Source organism: Pleurodeles waltl, chromosome 7, assembly GCF_031143425.1.
Source record: "Pleurodeles waltl isolate 20211129_DDA chromosome 7, aPleWal1.hap1.20221129, whole genome shotgun sequence".
In the NCBI taxonomy this organism is placed as follows: Eukaryota; Metazoa; Chordata; class Amphibia; order Caudata; family Salamandridae; genus Pleurodeles; species Pleurodeles waltl.
In genome coordinates, this window is record NC_090446.1 from 842,771,971 (window position 1) to 842,792,094 (window position 20,124).

Genomic DNA, 20,124 nt, shown 5'->3' on the forward strand with positions numbered 1-20,124 from the left:
CCCGCCAGCCTGCCCTCGACAATTACGCCAAGGACGACTTGTCCTGCAACTGCCTGTGCCTCCAAAAGCCTGGGAGAACTGCCAGATTTCAACCAAGGCCCAGGAACTTCTGTGGAGTAGCGGAGCTGCTCCCCTGCATCCTGCAGGCACCCCAGAAGAAGTGCGACAACTCCATACTGCCAAAACCAGACACCAGAAGGCAGCACTACACCCGTGCCATTCTAGCCCAAGTTGAAGTGGGCCAACAGTGCCAGCGTTGTCCCCCTGCGCCCTCAAGAGACGAAGCCTACCTTTTGTTTGCCAACTGTGGACCTTCCAATACTGCCTGCAACCTCTGTGTAGGCCCCCTCTACCGCAAGTGACAGTGACAAAAATCCAACGCCTCAGGACACCTTTGCACCCAGCTGCCCCAGCACAGTGTGAAGACAACCAAATGTGTCCCCAATGTCCCAATAATCACGAGACCCAAGCCCCCTTGTTGGTTCAGCCGGACTGAACCCTCAGTTCAGTTTGCAGCATCTTTTCAACAGACTGTTTGCCGTAGGAGAACATTAAGCCACCCAATGCTGAAAAGCACCCTCTGCACCCAGACGCCCAGTGCTTCTTTGTAGGAAAGCACCCTTTTTGCCATGGTTAGCCCACACTTTTTGCCTGGTATCTGAGGTAATTTAGACTGAAAGTGCACAGGGTTTCTGCTAACCAGGTTTCCAGTGTCAGATCTTTCCCCTAAAACTGCACAGTCATTGTCCCCGATTGGCAAAAGATTTAGCACCCTCTGTAAGTCCCTAGTAAATGGTATCCCCTGGTACCTATGGCCTGGGGTACTGAGGAAGGTCTCTAAGGGCTGCAGCACAGATTCTGCCACCGTAAGGGACACCTCACCAAACACATGACAGGCTGCATGTCTTGGTGCAGACCAAAATGAACATAACATAGTACAGCCTGTGTGCCATGTCCCCCAACACTGCATATAATAAATGTACGTCACCCCACTAGCAGGCCTTACAACCCTAAGCCGAGGGTACATTATATTACATGCGAGGACATAGTCAATGAACAGTGAAGCAATTTTAAATACATGTGCTGGACACGCATCACTGCAAATTACCCAGATACATGATGGCTTCCCTGAAGATAGGGATGTTTGATATCAAACATCTCTTGTTGGTGAATCCACACTGATGCCAGTATGGGATTCACCAATACATGCACTCAGAGGGTACCTTAGAGGTGCCCCTTGAAAACCTACCAGCTACTAGTGTGTTAACTGGGTGGTCCTGACCAGTTCAGCCACCATAGCCTCATTTCCAACACCCTAAGGTGAGAGCTAGCTCGGTGTCAAGAGACAAAAGCATGCATTGGACGGAGGTGTTGACACCTCCAAGCAGGATTGACATTCCAGGGTGGGCAACGTGAAAGACCTAGTCACCTTTGTAATGCAACCCATGTCTCCAAATAGCGGAGATGACCAACCCCTCTGTCCTGACTCCACTACTGGCAGCAAATCAGGCGGGACAACTAGGCAAATTAGGTGTGCCCACCTCATGCCAGTTCCACGTCTAATGTGAACAAGCTGAAGTGGACACCACTTTTTAAATCCCTCCATCTTGGCTTGGAAGGAATTAGGCCACTAGGGTCAAGGTTAGGCCCACTTGCCAATGGAAGTGGTCAAAGAAAGTGTGTAGTCACCCTAAAGGTGGACAACCCATATGCTGCCACCTGGCACTCCCTGTAACACCCCTAAATTGAGTATTTAGGTGGCACCTCTGAACCCCAGAACTTAGACTGATTACCTAAAGAGAGAAGGACAAAGAAGAGACGCACCCACAGACGAGAAGAAGCAGCAGCTGACCTGATACCAGCCCCGCCGGCCTGTCTGCACTACTTTATGGACTCTGCATCAGAAGATGCCTCGTCCTTCAGCTGAACCTCCAGAAACATGGGAGGACAGCCTGCTTTTGAAAATGACTCAAGTCTCCTATGAGCAGTGAAGCTGCTCTCCAACCAACTCTAAGCAAAGGACTCAACCTCCAGACCACAAAGACCCATCACCTGAAGTCATCATGCACCCACTGTCAATGATCAAAGTGGGAGTGGACATATGGTGTCAGCAAGGTCCCCAGCTGTCCAGAGTGTGTCCATCGTGACTTCCCCCTTCCTGGACTCCGTGAAGTCACCTGCAGTTTCTGCATGCAGGATCCCTCTCCTGCAGCCTCGGAGGTGAGAAACCAGATATATAAAGCATCCACTGCACCAATCGCCACCGACCTGAGTTGAAGTGGACTCAGGGTGTCAACAATGTCCCTCAGCTCTCCTGAGCTAGAGTTCACTGTGGTTTCACCCCTCCTGGACTCCACAATGATGCCTGCAGCCTCAGGCCCCCCACAACCACGTGTGCTCCTGGACAAGGAAACCAAATGCCAAAAGGACACCCGTGCATCCACTGACCCTTGTGAAAAGGACCAAATGTGCAACTACGTTCCCTGAGCCCCCCCCCCCCCACATTTGAGACCTACCTGTTGGTTGTCTGAAGGAAGCCCACCCCACCCCCCCAGCTGAAGCCTGCAGCCTAAATCCACAGAGGCCAAACCCATACTGAAATACACTGTGCACCAGATGCCGAATTACACTTCTGCACCCAGCCACCCCAGTACTGCCTGGAGTGACCTGTGGGTGTGGTCCTGACCCTTGCCCAATATTCACCTTGAGTCTACAAGATTGGTCCTGTGAGTCATTGTAGTGCTTGTTTGCTGAATTAATTTCCTTCCACAGGCTAACACGAAGAACTCTGAAATTGCACAGTCGATGTTTGCAAGTGGTACATATTTATGCTTAAAAAACGTACTTCTCTTATAACAAAGGTCTTGGGTTTAAAGTATACATAAAAAGTGTTAGATTTCTAAATTAGTCGGATTTATTCTTTGAGTGTGTGTCAATTATTGCCTCGGAGTACAACAAATGCTTAGCACTACCCTCCGATAAACCTAACTGCTCTCCCACACTACCACAAAATAGAGCATTAGTCCCGTCTACGCTTGCCTCTGTAAACTAATTGGGGATCCACTCTAGTCTTTTCACAGTGTACTTTCGTGCACCATATAGAGCCACCTTCCTACGCTCCCTAAGGGACCTGTTGGTGTTGCCTTGGACCTTGCCCTACACTTACCTTACCTCCAGAATAACTGCCCTGTAATTCGTTGCTAAGTGCCCAAATGCAGTATATGTTCCTTTTCCTATAGGATGACGTGAAGGCACCTGACCCTAAACAGTACCTCAGCACCCAGTCACCCCATTGACTCCGGAGATGACCTCTTGGTGCTGCTATGTACCCTGCCCCATACTCTTACGTCCGGAAAATTGGTCCTTTAAGTCACTGTAAAATACATGTATGCAGTATACACCTTTGCTCCCCTGGATAACATTACAACTTCAGAAACTGCACTGTTGAATTTCCAAACCTGTAAAAATTCATAACTTGAAACATATTTACCTGTTGTGATGATCTTGGTGCCTAAAACTATATAAAGATAAGTGTTCATTTTATAAATTAGGTGAACCTCCTTATTGAGTCATATCATTTGACTGAGTGCATGCAGAAAATGTCTAGCACTCCACGCTGATAAGCCTGAGGTTGCTCAACAACACCACCCTCTAAGAGAGGTGCTTGGGATTGCTAGAGCAAGCCAATTTCAACTTATAAGGGAACCCCTAAACTGCACGGTATACCTCATTTTGATATGCCATAGGATGGCATAGTCAGCTTTCCTGCAAATTGGGCTATTTCATGCAACAGTCTATGCCATTAACCGACATGGACCGTATAAAACGGGGGATATTTGAGGCCCATTTGTTGGCATCTGCTCCAGTCTACCAAGCAACCATTCACAAGATGAAAAATGAATATAGAAAGTGGATCCAACCGTTTAATTCATTGTATTCACTCCGTATTCTTCCAGTAAACTGCCACAATGCATGATCTTTAAAAACACCAAGCATCCACCAAATCATTAGTGCTGTAAACACCAACCACGCAAGATACAACAGTGTCTTATTTGTTCCTTCAGCTTAACAGCTGAAATGTGTGTGTACATTTGCAGCAATAGTCAAGCTTAAAAAACAATCTTGTCAACCCAGAAAGAAATTACAATCTCACCTTCTTTTAGAGGTGTCAGAGGAACAACATTTTCCTTGCTTTCACATTGGAAAGACTTTGAGAGATCCAACCGTCTTCCACCGTGTGCAGCTGGTTTTTCTTTTGACAGCTGGCAACGCAACTTTGCCACCTCCTGCATGAGGGAAAAACACAGCACAAATTGAGAAAAAATTGTTGGTGTTTTAAGCAACTATTTGCATGGGGTGGCATTTAAAAACGAAGGTGGTATGACTGAATATTAAATGCAGGTACTTACTGCAGGTCAGCACGCACGTACGTACACATGCAATTAAACAAAAGTGCACAAAATGCAGCTCTCCCACAACATCCACAGTCTGGACTACTGCACAGACATTAGGAAGTTTTAAGGATTACAGAAATAACATACAACACAATGGTGGAACATTACCTTCGAACATGTGTATGGACAGCAAAAACAAGCTGGTTCGTGATGTACAAGGTTACTGGATCTGCTATACTAAGTGACCAAACAATTCAAAATGATGGAGTTCCCTCTCAATCAACAAATCCAACACCAGGACAGCTGAATAATTAAACATCTTATTAAACCTTTTGGCTATTCTAGTATCCGGTCTCTGTGTTAGTCACTGTTTACAATAAAACTCTGTTCTATGCAGTATAACTAGACAGGATCAATAATACACTGCCTTTAAGTGTAAATAGTTAGTCAAAGGAAGCTCCAAATATTACCTTTCAATTCATGTCTCCAAGACTTTACTCACAATTCTCCTGAATACTGTATTTAACTTGTAGGCGAGTGGAGTCCAATGGAATAAATAGGTTATTTACATTTGCAGGGGTATATGGGGGCAGTTGTATGTCAGGAGGCCAACAGAAGGGTAATAGATAAAACACTGCTCCTCGTAGCGCCTGGAGCTCGGTCCTGAGCCTATCACCTACTTGACTCTTAAAGCACTGTTCCATTGCTTTTCTGCTACAGTATTCACATCACATTCTGGTGCAGTCTTAATGAACAGGTTTACTTACTTTCGGTAAAGCCATTTCTGGTAGAGACTAACTGCACCCACATCACCTTTTAATTATTCCCCGGGTATTGTCTGGATGAGGAATCTTCCGAGAAGCACCTCTGAACACTGGTATGTGGCACCATGTGCTCCAGAAATAACACGCTGGCCTACAGAGATGCCACTCCCTTGCGCTCTGTTATTTCAAGGCTGTCCACACACCCAGACGCAAAGCTCCAAATGCAAATTGGCTGTGACTCCTGTGCAGATAACTTAATTTGGGATTTAATGGCTTGGGCCGAATTTACATAACGGGGAGGATCGTTGCTGAATCTGCAGTTAGAGTCGCTGCCAGAAAGTGTTACAGAAGGTAAGTAACTTGTTCTGATAGACTTTTAACCAAAGATTCCCCGCCTTCTGAACAAATACCACAGCAATGCCTGTTAGGGAGGTGGGTCTGGAAACTGGCTCAAACCAAAAAGCCCTCTAGGACTGAGCAGGCAAAATGTCCCTCCCGGCAAACCTGACTGCACAGGCAGTAGTGCTTTGGGAACATATGGAGTGACATCTGCACAGCCGCCAACATGAACTCCATATGTCAAAGCAGTAGTAGCAGCTTTGGACCTGGTAGAACGAGTTTGGAGTCCTCCTGGAGGCTGCTTTCTGGCAATGTGTAGCAGATCTTGATGCAGAGTATAATCCAGTGGAAGATTAGCCTTTTCTGAACAGCCTGGTGCTGATCGTTCACCTGGTGTGTTCTCTGGTACGATCAATGTAAAAGATCAGTGCTCTCTGGGAACAAGCGCTTGAGTCTCTCCTCTTCCTTGGAAGGGAGAGGCAGAGCATACAACACCAGCCAGGTGATTGTCAGACATAAAATAACATGACCTTTTGGCAAGAAGGATGTTTTTATGCGCAGAACCAGTTTGTCTGGGAAGGTGGTGTATGGTAAGTTGAAGAGACAAGCTCATTTACTTGCAGAACTGTGATGTGAACAAGAAACAGTTGAAAGTTAGAAGCTGCAAAGGACAGCTATGAAGCACCTCAGAGTGCACATGAAATATGTGAGGACCAAGTTGAGGTCCCACTGTCGCATAAAAAAGGGAGAGCAAAACAAGCATTGTAGGTCTTTCAAAAAAAAAAAAAAAGCATCACAACCGTAGATTTAAATAATTAGTGCTGGTTCAGGATCAGAAAAAAAGGCTGAACCATACCCTTTAACTGTGCGCAAAGACTTGCCAAGGGAGAGACTAAATCAATGTCCGGTAACTTGGCATGCAGTGGGTCAATCTGGCACATGCTGCACCAAACCACAAATTTCTTTCAGCAAGCATATACAGTTTGTCAAGTGATGCTTAGCCACCAAGATGGCATCTACCACCTCTGGGGGAAGGTCAATCAATGTTCTGTTGTTGCCACTCAATCTCCAGTCACGAAGGTGGAGATTAGAAGCTAGACACCAAATTCCAGGAGCTCTAGATACCATACTCTCAGTGCCTAATCCAGGGCCATTAGGATTATTTGGGCCTGGTTAGTCCTGATCTTCAGAATTGGGGCAGATGAGGCATCGGCAGAAAGGCATACGTGGAACCAGCATTTCATTCTAGGCAGAATGCATCTTCTAGTGAGACCATGGAAACGCCAACGTGCAGAACTGTGCCATTGTGCGTTTCGGGTTGTGGCGAATAAATCAAGCCTAGGATCTCCCCATTCACTGAAGCTTGCTCCACATCCAGGTGTAACTACCACTTGTTAATCGTTAGGGAGCTAGTCCTTCATGCCAGTCAAAGATCCTGCTGGTGGTTCAACACCACGAAGATTCCTTGGTGGTCCAGCCAATTTTAGAGGCACAAATGCACCCTGTCTGTTGAGGAACCACAAAGCAGTGGTGTCGACCGCAATCACCTGTAGCAGCCTCCGACAGAAGGAAGATTTTCAGCACCAAACAAATGGCCCTCAGCTGCAGAAGGTAAATATGGAGTTGGGACTCTGCTGGGGATCAAAGGCCTCTGACCTCTCCTAGGTGGCCTCCATAACTCAGAAGAGACTCATCTGTCAATGTCAACCTTGGGTGGGGAAGGGAGAGGGGTTCACCGCTGACGCAATCCTGGTCTAGTAATCAACACTGCAAGTCCATTGCAGTCCCCCCTGAAATCTAGATGTAGTCTGAGAAGTCCCAGGGCAGAGGGTGAAAGACTGGGATCATAGCTTCAACATCCTGTCCTCTTTTTCCCCCGGGGGAAGGTAAGAAACCAAATTGTGTCCAGAAGGCCACCAATGAAAGGGAGTATCTGAGAAGGAGTCAGATGTGATTGTGGCACATTGTTAATGAACCCTACGATGACAGACGGGGCACTGTAGTCTGGGGTGGTGGAATGCCTGGGGTGAGCCTGCCTTTAACAACCAGTCGTCATCAAGGTAGAGGTAAAATGGGAGCCCTGACCCCTGAAGATGTGCTGCCACCATCGCCATCACTTTTGTCGACACCTAAGGGGCAATGGTAATCCCAAACTTGAAATGTTCCAGCCCTACCACGAACCGTAGGCAGTGCCAGAAGGAACGCAGGACAGGAACATGGAAATAAGCATCCTGCAGTCTCCAGGGTCGAGAGAATACAAGACCTGGTTCAGAGTGAGCATCCTGAATTTGTATTCAAATAGGATGAAGGCCTCAGTCCTCTTTGTACTAAGTAGCAACAGGAGTAGCAACCCCAGGAGGGTGGGAGGTGTCATCCTGCTGAGGTTAACGCAGCAGTAAATATTGGATACCTCTGCCAAAATCACAAAAGGAATGTCAGGGCTGATGCAGCTGGCAAGGGGGTGGGGCAGATATGTCCAGGCCCCAGACACTACATTGTGGCCCTACTCTCCTTTAACTGCTCCAAAGCAGAATCTGCTTTGTCCCCAAAAAGAGCCCTGTCAGAGAGCATGCCCATAAGGTACGACTGGGCGTTGTGTGAAAAACCTGTCAACCGCAGCAAGGCATAGTGGCACTGGGGCCAACGGCTTGCCCAATGAAATATGGGGTGTCTAGGCCACAACTAGTTGTGAATCCGGCTGCATTCACAACTATCCTCTATAGCTTGGGTGACAGCAGGTCAGAGGTCTTACGGGACACCTGAGAGGACTTGAGCCACTGAGTCCCAAAAAGCATGGGAATAGTGGTCCAATAAGCAACTGGCATTAGCATACTCTGAGTGCCAGAGTGGTCTTCTCAAAGGTTGTTACCCTTTTGGACTCCCAATCAGGGCAATAGTTGGAAAAAGTGTTTGGATAAGTCCAGCTAGGTGATGCCTACAACACTTAACCGGGGGTTGGGGGGGGGGGAAGGGAGGGAGGTTGGGCAAGGCAAATGCAGGGCAGACAGGATAAATTTGGCAGTTTGGCAGAGGGCCAGAGCAAATGTTTGACTCCGGTCCCCAGGAGCATCAGTGAGTGGTTTGCCCCTGCAGGAGATCTTAAGTCAAGACATTTCCTTTGACCTTTATGGTGGGGAGCTAGCGGTTGAGAACTTTAACGGCCCTCCGCATGACCACTGCAAAAGGAACACTCTAATCAGTGGTATCATCTGGGGATGTAAATAGGCCAACATCAGGAGAGGTGTCCAGGACACTGGCATCTTGTAAGTCATCATATCAGTTGTCTTCATAGCAAAGTTGACCAATCACCCGCATCATAAACATTGTCAGAATTAGTCTGAAACAAGAAATGTGTGAGATCTTACTTGTGGAGATGGGGCGTCAAGCAGCGCGGACTGTGGTTCAACAGCAACCAAAAGTGGTCTCAGTCTGGGTCATAGTGGCACCAACTCAGAGTCACAGCACAATGGATAAACACTTCCTATGGTATAGACGTTCTAGGAACTAGTGTGGGTTGTGGAGCCAAAGGCTGAGTCAGCATGGATCTAACTGGTGCCAATGAACCACCTGCCGGTGGTAGGCCAAACTGAGTGCCTTGATGCTCCATGGGACCAAAAGGCACACTGAAGTGAGTCAAAGGGGATCTGAAGAGTCTAAACATTGTTTTGTGGACTTGTTGGATTTGCCTCAGAACTGCAGAAACTCTGGTTTTGCAGGACAAGTTCAGGGATGGGCTTAGATGACAAACTTCAGAAAAATGAGCTCAAGAGGCATGGGCATGGTTCTATCAGACACCCTCTCTGGAGTTTGAGAGTGGCAAGAGGAGACTAAATACAGTTTGGATTTTTTGTGCTTCTTGGACTTACCAGAAGTTTGGAGTGTGAGGACGATCAATCGTGGGGTTAATGCCTGTGGTTCTTAGGCCAGAAACGGGACAAAGATCAACCTTTGGACCAGTAACAATGCGGGGTATTGCAATTAAGAGCCTAGAGTTGTGGTTCCAACCCAGGGACCACATCTGCCTGCAACAGTCCTTACAAAATTTGAATCCCATCGTCTCCGGAGGGGACATTTCCCTTGCACACCGGGACAAGTTTTCCCTCAAAATATTTTCAGAGATGAGACCACTCATGTCTTATGGCTTGGAAACAAAGGAACAGATATCAGCATGCCAGCTTAGCAGCTCTATAGTGCTTATAAAGGCACTGCATATCAATTCCTAAGTGGAACAGTGTCCGTACACCTACTGGCCCACTGAAATACTAAAACATTTCCAGATCCGGTTTGATGCCTTAGGAATATCTGAAAGGTGAGGAATCTGGAGTTAGAAGTCTATCAGAAGTGCACGTATGGACAGTAGACTGGTTGGGTAGGTAGGAAAGGGAGGACTCAGAGTAAAGACTGTACAGTTTCTATGCAATGGATAGCACAGTCTTGGGAAGTGACCGGATCCTTTGTTTGTCATGGCTGGCCACTGTTTGCGGCTACTCCATCAAGGTAAGTGTGGCGTTTGATACCATTCTGCTCCTGTGAAAGTCAACCCAGTTTACCAACCGTGCTGCCATTCAGTGACTCTCCGCTTACTTGACTGAGACTTCAAGGATATACAGTCTGTTGATCATTTCTCAAGCCTTAAAGATTTGGTCATCTACGTCTTTGCTGAGGGTGCTACGTTAGTTCATTACATTCATAATTTGCTTGCATTGCACACCGGGCGTAGACTACCTCTTCACTGAACTGGCTAAAAAAAAAAAGGCATGAGGCTTCAACAGTTTGAAGGCCATATTGTGACCATCTCCCAAGTACAAATTTTCTTGGTTATGGCGGGGTACTATACTGTATTGTATTTTATTGTAGGGTATTGTAGTCCGTAGATCCTTGGGCAAGCCCCTACACAATTATAACTGTTTATTCTGAATTGTCATGCATGTGATCGATTTGCACTTGGGCTTTCGGTACAGGATCACAGGGATCAGAAGGAACCCATAGACTACTATTCCTCTGCTTTAGACCCTGTGGCAGCAGCACTTGCCCCATGCCTCCACTCTGCAGCTACTGCTGCCTTACGTTGAAGCATCTGAAAATAGGGTATTAAGCTGCACCTGGATTGTTGCCGTTACTCACTTACTCTTCTCCTTGCCACTTCGACTTAGCACATTTCTTTTTTTTTCTTTTTCTTTCTTTTTTTTTGTCCCAGCGCTCCAGCATTAGGCTACATGTTGGCACTCCTGTAAGGAATAATGGCAGACTTCTGTGATCGCACACATCAGGTATACTTGTCTGTTATTGAGACAACAAACACTTCTGGAAGTAGGTTTACTTAAGCTTAGGCTTGATAGATACAAAGCAGTCAGCTTCCAAGTATGCTCTACCAGACGCAGCTGGGGCAATCTTTATATACTGTTTGAACTACACTGACACACATTGAAATAGCCAAGTCAGAGGTGTGTGAAGGCAGTTGATTTTGTAAGTTAAGCTGTATGCAATTACAAACAGGAAGCTTAGCAGAACATTAATACATTCTCATGGTGTGAGGACAGGTGCTGTTTCGACATCTGCTGTTATTGTCTTTTCTTATCCATTCCTTATCCACCTGTTCCCTACGTTTTGGAAACAAAGGGGAAGCTAAAAAGCAGAAATCGTTGTCAGACTTAACTACTTCCCCAGCCTACATGCAAAGGCCAGGGTTTGTACAGCTGCATGGCTCATTAAATCATGGCAAGAACAAAACATAGAACAGTTGTTAAAGATCACATTTATGCTCCCACACGTCTCTTTGGGTAGGAAGTGGAGGGCCTGCAAACTCAATTGGAGGGAATGGTTGAAGAGCTGAATCTTGGATGTCCAGTATCTTCAAGGAGAAAAAGTGAAAGCTTTCCACACACCACGATATGAATGAAGAGGCAATTCCTATAAGGCTGTGCTCCTCCAAGAATTTGTTCATGTGGGTTCAGTTGCAAGCAATGGGTTGGCTGTATTTCATGTACATTTTCGTTTTCTACTGTTGTATGCACCACTATAGGGCCATATTCATCTCTTTGCCCTGCTCAGCCTCAGAGCTGCTCTAAAATATTTTTGCAAAAGAGAAGATGGCTTGCTGGCAGGTTTGCACACTTGACCAAAATTGAGCTTATTTTTATAGCAATAACAAATGTATAAGCTGTTTAAACCATTCTGGCATATCATACTTATCATGCCATCCATGTGCACCCAAAGGTCTAGATCTGAATTTCATCATAGTAATACTTTGTATCTGGTTCTAAAGGCACCGTTCACTCTAGGAATGCAAAAGCTCAGCACGGACATCTGTTAACCAGTTAACCACACTGTATTTACAATAGGAGTTCTTACTACAAAAACAGGGGAATTGATCCATTTCTGTGGAATTGCTTGCCAATGGGATTGCTGTCTTCACAATCACATAATCTCCTTTAATAGAGAAGCAGATCTCTGTGAAAAACTCAGGTAGTGTTGCTAACCAAAGGCATTTATAAGAAAAACAATGAAACAACTGGGTACAACAGGGATGCTCTCATTGAATATGCAACAAGAAGAATGAAAATCCACGACTATTGTGTGTCACCACATACTCATCTCAAACCTGGTGAGCATTGCATTAACAAAAACTGGCGAATTTTAATTACTGCGGACCTCAAACATGAGAAGCCGCTTTTTGCCTACAAATGTGTTTGAAATCTAAGGGACTTCCTGGTATGTTCAAGAACCCAAAGGAAAACTAGCTGTGAAAATCTAATACAATGAGGCCTTCTACAGATATAAGGCCATCACCAATGCAGACGCTGCAGCAAGTGTCACCTCACTAAGACCATGAAGAAAGTAGACCTTCGTTTGAAGAAAGAATGGATCCTATATAGACATATCAATTGTAACTCGTTAAATTTGATATGCCTTTTCGGATGTCCGTGCAAGATGCAATATATCAGGATGACATGGAGGAAATTAAAGCTATGCATTGGAGAACATGTAGTTTATGGTGTAGGAAAGGGACAACAAAGATGGCCAGCCACAAAATCAACAATAGTCATACTGAACTGAAAATTATTTTTGTTGCACTGCACTTGGACAAATACAAAAAACGTCCACGATTAAATAAGGTCCTTCTGGAAAAAGAGCAGAGATGGGTGTACACATTGTGAACAAATAAAAAATGACTGAATGACGACATGTCTTGGTTTAGGCTAGGTAATGAGCAGTCTGGCAGTGGTTGGTCTTCTATCCCCACCTGTACAGACAAATAGGAACCATAATAGACATCCATGTGGGTCACAGTAAAAGAACTCAGAGAATTTTATTTATGACGCAGAGAGGGTCCCAACACCCATTTTAGAGACCTCTTCCAGCTCAATGAATTCCTAACCAGGGCTCAAAGTAAAGGCTATCAAAACACTGGTTTTCATACTTGTCCATAGTGTTTGAAATGAACATACTTTTTCTAGTTAACACACATAATGAGGTGGAACAAAGAGAAAAGATCCATACTCCACGATCCACATCCACGTGACTCAATGGTTAGTGTATGACTATTATGCAGTGACGTGGTAGTCCATCCTCTGAGACCCTCTGCACAAATACCTGCTTTTGCCCCCGAGACACCAACATTCAGAAGTTATGGTAGTGAAATAAGGTACAACTACTGGGCAGTCCCTATGTCAACTATACAAAAAAAACATTGGCAAAGTCAAAGCTTTGCTAATGTGTTTCAGCATTGTATGGACAGATGATACGTGTTCCTAAGGCAGATGCAGCACCCAAGTGCCCGTAGCGGTTCCACCGTTACACCTTTGTGTAACCACGGGCATACATAAATAAGGCATCCCAAATTAAATTGACCATTTGATAGAGCAAAACACAATATGAAATGTGTCAATTCCCTTTAATGAGTGCAGCCAAAATTACCTAGTAATACCATGATACTTATTTTGTTTACCTCTGAAGAACAGAAGGAACAGTCTGCCTTAATGCAATTCATACTTGTTACTTGCATGTTACACACACACATGCCTGCTGCAGGCACTCAACCCACTGAGCTATTCGACTGGCTGGCTTTTACTGATCATTTGCTTTTAACCTGTAATTCTACAACATTACAAACCAGATGCTTGCTTATGTACTGTGCGATGTATTCTAAACCTCAAAACGCTTACTATACAGATGCACTCAGCGCATAGGAGTGCAGTTGGTGGTGTGTGGTGCTTTACAATGGCCATCCAGTGAATTCAAACAACCCCTTCCCACAGCCTGTTTTATTAGTAATCAGCGAGTCCTTTAAGACGTGTTCCTGTTTTTGTATAACTATCTCACATACAATGGCTTTTTTTTATAACCAATAAAATTAGGTCATCAAAAACAACTTATCATAGCTCTTTCTGACTGCGCCCTCGCACTTCTCTCTCACCCTTTGAGTTGTCCTCTGTCTTTACTGGCCCTAACGGTTAGTACAAACCAGTTAAGGCTTTCTGTTTTATGACATGGTTAAGGTGTAACCAGGAAACTCAAGCTTGTCTCGTTGTTAAAAACCCCAGCTTAGGAAATTGTTCATGGAGATTGCAAACACTGTTTGCTGACACATTTGCTTCATTTGATGTAGGAAATACAAACGTTTTTAAGGATTTTGACCTCTCATCCCTGAATTTATGAGATTAACAAATATGAGCTGACCACAACAGGGGCAACTCCTCATTTTAGCAGAGCATTGCCCACTCCTCAGTCAGGCAGGGGCAAATAAAACGACGACAAAACAATGTTATTATCATCTTATTTTCTGCTGTCTGTCCGACAGCTTGGAATACAGGGCTGGCGGGGCCAGGCCATAGGAAGGAGTGGTGGGCAATGTAGAGTGCGGATGTCCAAACAAACGAAAATAAGTTACTTACCTGTAACTGTAGTTCTCCAGTATTGGAATCTTTCATAGATTCACATGCTTGAATCATTCCCCATCGTTGAGTTGGGAGCCCACGGTATGAATTACACAAGTAGTGTTAAAATATATTAACAAAAAGGCCCTAGGCCTCTTCACTTTAACAGAGTATCAGAGTCATTTTAGGAAAAGGACCAAACTTGAGTATCCACCAATCAGGCGACCCCACCCTCTAGAATCCTCCTGAGAGAAGCTCAAGCACCTCAGATTTTCAAAGCACAAGTGCGTTAAAAGAGGAAGAAAGAGAAAAAGGAAAAAAGGAAAAAAGGAAGGTGAAATTGAGCCTCTCCGGGGAGGTGGGTGGGTCGCATGTGAATCTATGAGATTCCAATACTGGAGAACTACAGTTACAGGTAAGTAACTTATTTTCTTGCTCCAGTACTGGAACTTTCATAGATTCACATGCTTGAATCAGAGTAGAGAGCAGTACTTATGCACATTGTACAATTGTAACCATATATGATACAAAACACACGCATATATAAAGCATAAGTATATACATACATACACACACACATATATATATATATACACACACACACACATATATACACACACACATATATACACACACACACATATACACACACATATATATATACACATATATATACACACATACATATATACACATACATACATATATACACATACATATATACACATACATACATATCAAGGAATACTTCAAACATATGGTATGTGAATACTATCCTTAATTATGTCCACTTTTCTCTATGTTACACTGCTCTTTCTTTTCTTGACTTTTTTTTTTTAGCAAATCATAACTCTAACTAAACATAAGGGACATAAACAATGTGCATACCTATTCTACGATGGCGGGATGGAAAAGAGATGGCTCACCTTCACCTGAAGAGTACTGAGAACTGCTTGACCCACTGCTATCTCTCCCTGAGATAGAGATTCCAAGCAGTAGTGCTTTGTGAATATACTTTCATTTTGCTGCCCTACAAATGTCTTGTAGGGAAATTCCTGCGAACAGCGCTGCTGACGAAGACTGCCCTCGTAGAATGAGCATGTACAGATGAGTGCAGAGGTTTACCCCGCTGCTTGATGGCAGAAATGAATGGTTGAGGCGATCCATCTGGATATACTCTGCTTGGAGAGTGGTTGGCCTTTTCTAGGTGCACTGTATGCTACTAATAGCTGATTAGAGCGTCGAAAAGATTTAGTTCTGTCCAAGTAGAATTGAACACATCTCTTAACATCTAAGGAGTGTAATGCTCTCTCCGCCGGAGTAGAAGGATGAGGAAAAAAGGATTTGAAGACTAAAGGCTCATTGATGTGGAAGTCTGAAGGGACTTTCAGGATGAAATACAGATTAGTACGCAGCAGCAGTCTGTCTCGTTTAAACTAAGAACGGCTCTTCAATAGAGAGGGCCTGCACTTCGCTGACACGTCTGGATGATGTGAGGGCCACCAATAAAGAAACTTTCAACGAAAATAATTGGAGAGAGTGTAGGAAGTTGGCTCTGTATGCACTATTTCAAAGTAAGGAATAGTATACACAGAGTCCAAGGGTTCCCCTTAGAGGTAAGATAGTGGCAAAAAGAAAGAATTCTAATGCTCTATTTTGTGGTAGTGTGGTCGAGCAGTAGGCTTATCAGAGGGTAGTGTTAAGCATTTGTTGTACACACACAGGCAATAAATGAGGAACACACACTCAGAGACCATTCCAGGACAATATGTTTTTGTATAGAAAAATATATTTTCTTAGTTTATTTTAAGAACCACAGGTTCAAGATTTACAAGTAATACTTTTAAATGAAAGGTACTTCACTTAAGAACTTTAGGAACTTTGAATTAGCAAAATAGCATATACAGTTTTCACATAAATGACATAGGTATTTTAAAACTAGACAGTGCAATTTACAACAGTTCCAGGGGGTGGTTCAGAGTCCACACCAGCAGCTGAGGGACGGTCAGGTGCAGAGGTCATAGTGGTGCCCAAAACCATAGGCTTCAATGGAGAAGGGGGGTGCCCCGGTTCCAGTCTGCCAGCAGGTAAGTACCCGCGTCTTCGGAGGGCAGACCAGGGGGGTTTTGTAGGGCACCGGGGGGGGACACAAGTCAGCACAGAAAGTACACCCTCAGCGGCACGGGGGCAGCCGGGTGCAGTGTGCAAACAAGCGTCGGGTTCGCAATAGGTTTCAATGGGAGACCAAGAGGTCTCTTCAGCGATGCAGGCGCGGGGGGGGGATTGGGCGCTCCTCTGGTTAGCCACCACCTGGGCAAGGGAGAGGGCCTCCTGGGGGACGCTCCTGCACTGGAGGTCGGATCCTTCAGGTCCTGGGGGCTGCGGGTGCAGTGTCTTTACCAGGTGTCGGGTCTTTGAAGCAGGCAGTCGCGGTCAGGGGGAGCCTCGGCATTCCCACTGCAGGCATCACTGTGGGGACTCGGCGGGGGGGGGGGGGATTGGGGGGAGGGTCAACTCTGGCTACTCACGGTCTCGTAGTCGCCGGGGAGTCCTCCCTGTGGTGTTTGTTCTCCACAAGTCGAGCCGGGGGCGTCGGGTGCAGAGTGCAAAGTCTCACGCTTCCGGCGGGAAACATGTGTTGTTTCAAAGTTGCTTCTTTGTTGCAAAGTTGCAGTCTTAGTGGAACAGAGCCACTGTCCTCGGGAGTTCTTGGTCCTTCTAGATGCAGGGTAGTCCTCTGAGGCTTCAGAGGTCGCTGGACCCTGTGGAATGCGTCACTGGGGCAGTGTCTTTAGAAGTGGGGAGACAGGCCGGTAGAGCTGGGGCCAAAGCAGTTGGTGTCTCCGTCTTCTCTGCAGGTTTTCAGCTCAGCAGTCCCTCTTTGTCTTAGATTGCAGGAATCTGAGTTCCTAGGTTCTGGGGAGCCCCTAAATACAGAATTTAGGGGCGTGTTTAGGTCTGGGGGTTAGTAGCCAATGGCTACTAGCCCTAAGGGTGGCTACACCCTCTTTGTGCCTCCTCGCTGAGAGGAGGGGGGCACATTCCTATCCCTATTGGGGGAATCCTCCATCTGCAAGATGGAGGATTTCTAAAAGTCAGAGTCACCTCAGCTCAGGATGCCTTAGGGGCTGTCCTGACTGGCCAGTGACGACTCCTTGTTTTTCTCATTATCTCCTCCGGCCTTGCCGCCAAAAGTGGGGCCGTGGCCGGAGGGGGCATGCAACTCCACTAGCTGAAATGCCCTGGGGTGCTGTAACAGAGGGGGTGAGCCTTTGAGGCTCACCGCCAGGTGTTACAGTTCCTGCAAGGGGGAGGTGATAAGCATCTCCACCCAGTACAGGCTTTGTTACTAGCCACAGAGTGACAAAGGCACTCTCCCCATGTGGCCAGCAACATGTCTGGTGTGTGGCAGGCTGCTAAAACCAGTCAGCCTACACGGGTAGTCGGTTAAGGTTTCAGGGGGCACCTCTAAGGTGCCCTCTGGGGTGTATGTTACAATAAAATGTACACTGGCATCAGTGTGCATTTATTGTGCTGAGAAGTCTGATACCAAACTTCACAGTTTTCAGTGTAGCCATTATGGTGCTGTGGAGTTCGTGCATGACAGACTCCCAGACCATATACTCTTATGGCTACCCTGCACTTACAATGTCTAAGGTTTTGCTTAGACACTGTAGGGGCATAGTGCTCGTGCACTTATGCCCTCACCTATGGTATAGTGCACCCTGCCTTAGGGCTGTAAGGCCTGCTAGAGGGGTGACTTATCTATACCTGTAGGCAGTGGGAGGTTGGCATGGGACCGGGAGGGGAGTGCCATGTTGACTTAGTCTTTTTTATCCCCACTAGCACACACAAGCTGGCAAGCAGTGTGTCTGTGCTGAGTGAGGGGTCCCCAGGGTGGCATAAGATATGCTGCAGCCCTTAGAGACCTTCCCTGGCATCAGGGCCCTTGGTACTAGGGGTACCAGTTACAAGGGACTTACCTGGATGCCAGGGTGTGCCAATTGTGGAAACAAAAGTACAGGTTAGGGAAAGAACAGAGGAGCTGGGGCCTGATTAGCAGGCCTCAACACACTTTCAAATAGGGATAGGAATAGCCATTGGCTACTAACCCCCCCAGACCTAAACACGCCCTTAAATTTAGTATTTAAGGGCTTCCCTGAACCTAAAGATTTAGATTCCTGAAACTACAAGAAGATGACTGCTGAGCTGAAAGACCCCTGCAGAAGAAGAAAAGAAGACACCAACTGCTTTGGCCACAGACCTACCGGCCTGTCTCCTGCCTTCTAAAGAAACCTGCTCCAGCGACGCTTTCCCCAGGAGCAGCGACCTCTGAATCCTCAGAGGTCTGCCCTGCTTCAAGAAAGACAAGAAACTCCAGAGGACAGCGGACCTGCTCCAAAAAGACTGCAACTTTGTTACAGAGGAGCAGATTTAAAGACCCCTGCAATCCCCGCAAGAAGCGTGAGACTTGCAACACTGCACCCAGCGACCCCGACTCGACTGGTGGAGAAACAACGCTACAGGGAGGACCCTCCGGCGACTCTGAGACTGAGTAACCAAAGTTGCCCCCCCCTGAGCCCCCACAGCGACGCCTGCAGAGGGAATCCCCAGGCTCCCCCTGACAGCGACTGCCTGACTCTAAAATCCCGACGGCTGGAAAAGACCCTGCACCCGCAGCCCCCAGCACCTGAAGGAACGGAACTTCAGTGCAGGAGTGACCCCCAGGAGGCCCTCTCCCTTGCCCAGGTGGTGGCTTCCCAGAGGAGGCCCCCCCCCCTTGCCTGCCTGCACCGCTGAAGAGACCCCTTGGTCTCCCATTGACTCCCATTGGAAACCAGACGCTTGTTTGCAAACTGCACCCGGCCGCCCCCGCGCTGCTGAGGGTGTACTTTGTGTGCTTGTGTCCCCCCCGGTGCCCTACAAAACCCCCCTGGTCTGCCCTCCGAAGACGCGGGTACTTACCTGCTGGCAGACTGGAACCAGGGCACCCCCTTCTCTCCATTGAAGCCTCTGTGTTTTGGGCACCTCTTTGACCTCTGCACCTGACCGGCCCTGAGCTGCTGGTGTGGTTACTTTGGGGTTGCTCTGAACCCCCAACGGTGGGCTACCTTGGACCCAAATCTGAAACTTGTAGGTGATTTACGTACCTGCTAAAACTAACAATACTTTACCTCCCCCAGGAACTGTGAAAATTGCACTGTGTCCACTTTTAAAACAGCTATTTGTGTTTTATGTGAAAAGTATATATGCTACTGTAATTATTCATAGTTCCTAAAGTACTTACCTGCAATACCTTTCAAATGAGATATTACATGTAGAATTTGAACCTGTGGTTCTTAAAATAAACTAAGAAAATATATTTTTCTATAACAAAACCTATTGGCCTGGATTTGGCTCTGAGTGTGTGTTCCTCATTTATTGCCTGTGTGTATGTACAACAAATGCTTAACACTACTCCTTTGATAAGCCTACTGCTCGACCACACTACCACAAAATAGAGCATTAGTATTCTCTTTTTGCCACCATCTTACCTCTAAGGGGAACCCTTGGATTCTGTGCATACTATTCCTTACTTTGAAATAGTGCATACAGAGCCAACTTCCTACATTGGTGGATCAGCGGTGGGGGACTTTGCATTTGCTGGACTACTCAGCCAATACCTGATCACACGACAAATTCCAAAAATTGTCATTAGAAATAGATTTTTGCAATTTGAGCTATTTTTCTAAATTCTTAAAAGACCTGCTA

At 46.2% G+C, this 20,124-nt stretch overlaps 1 protein-coding gene across 2 annotated transcripts in view; it reads right to left on the reverse strand.

Moving 5' to 3' along the window:
• HMMR (hyaluronan mediated motility receptor) overlaps positions 1–20,124 on the reverse strand; it is a 261,939-nt gene that overhangs the window by 3,826 nt on the left and 237,989 nt on the right. For both annotated transcript variants that reach the window (XM_069199359.1, XM_069199357.1), the window contains one exon: positions 4,154–4,286. In XM_069199359.1, coding sequence (XP_069055460.1) covers positions 4,154–4,286 — 133 coding nt within the window. The remainder of the gene's footprint in view (positions 1–4,153; positions 4,287–20,124) is intronic.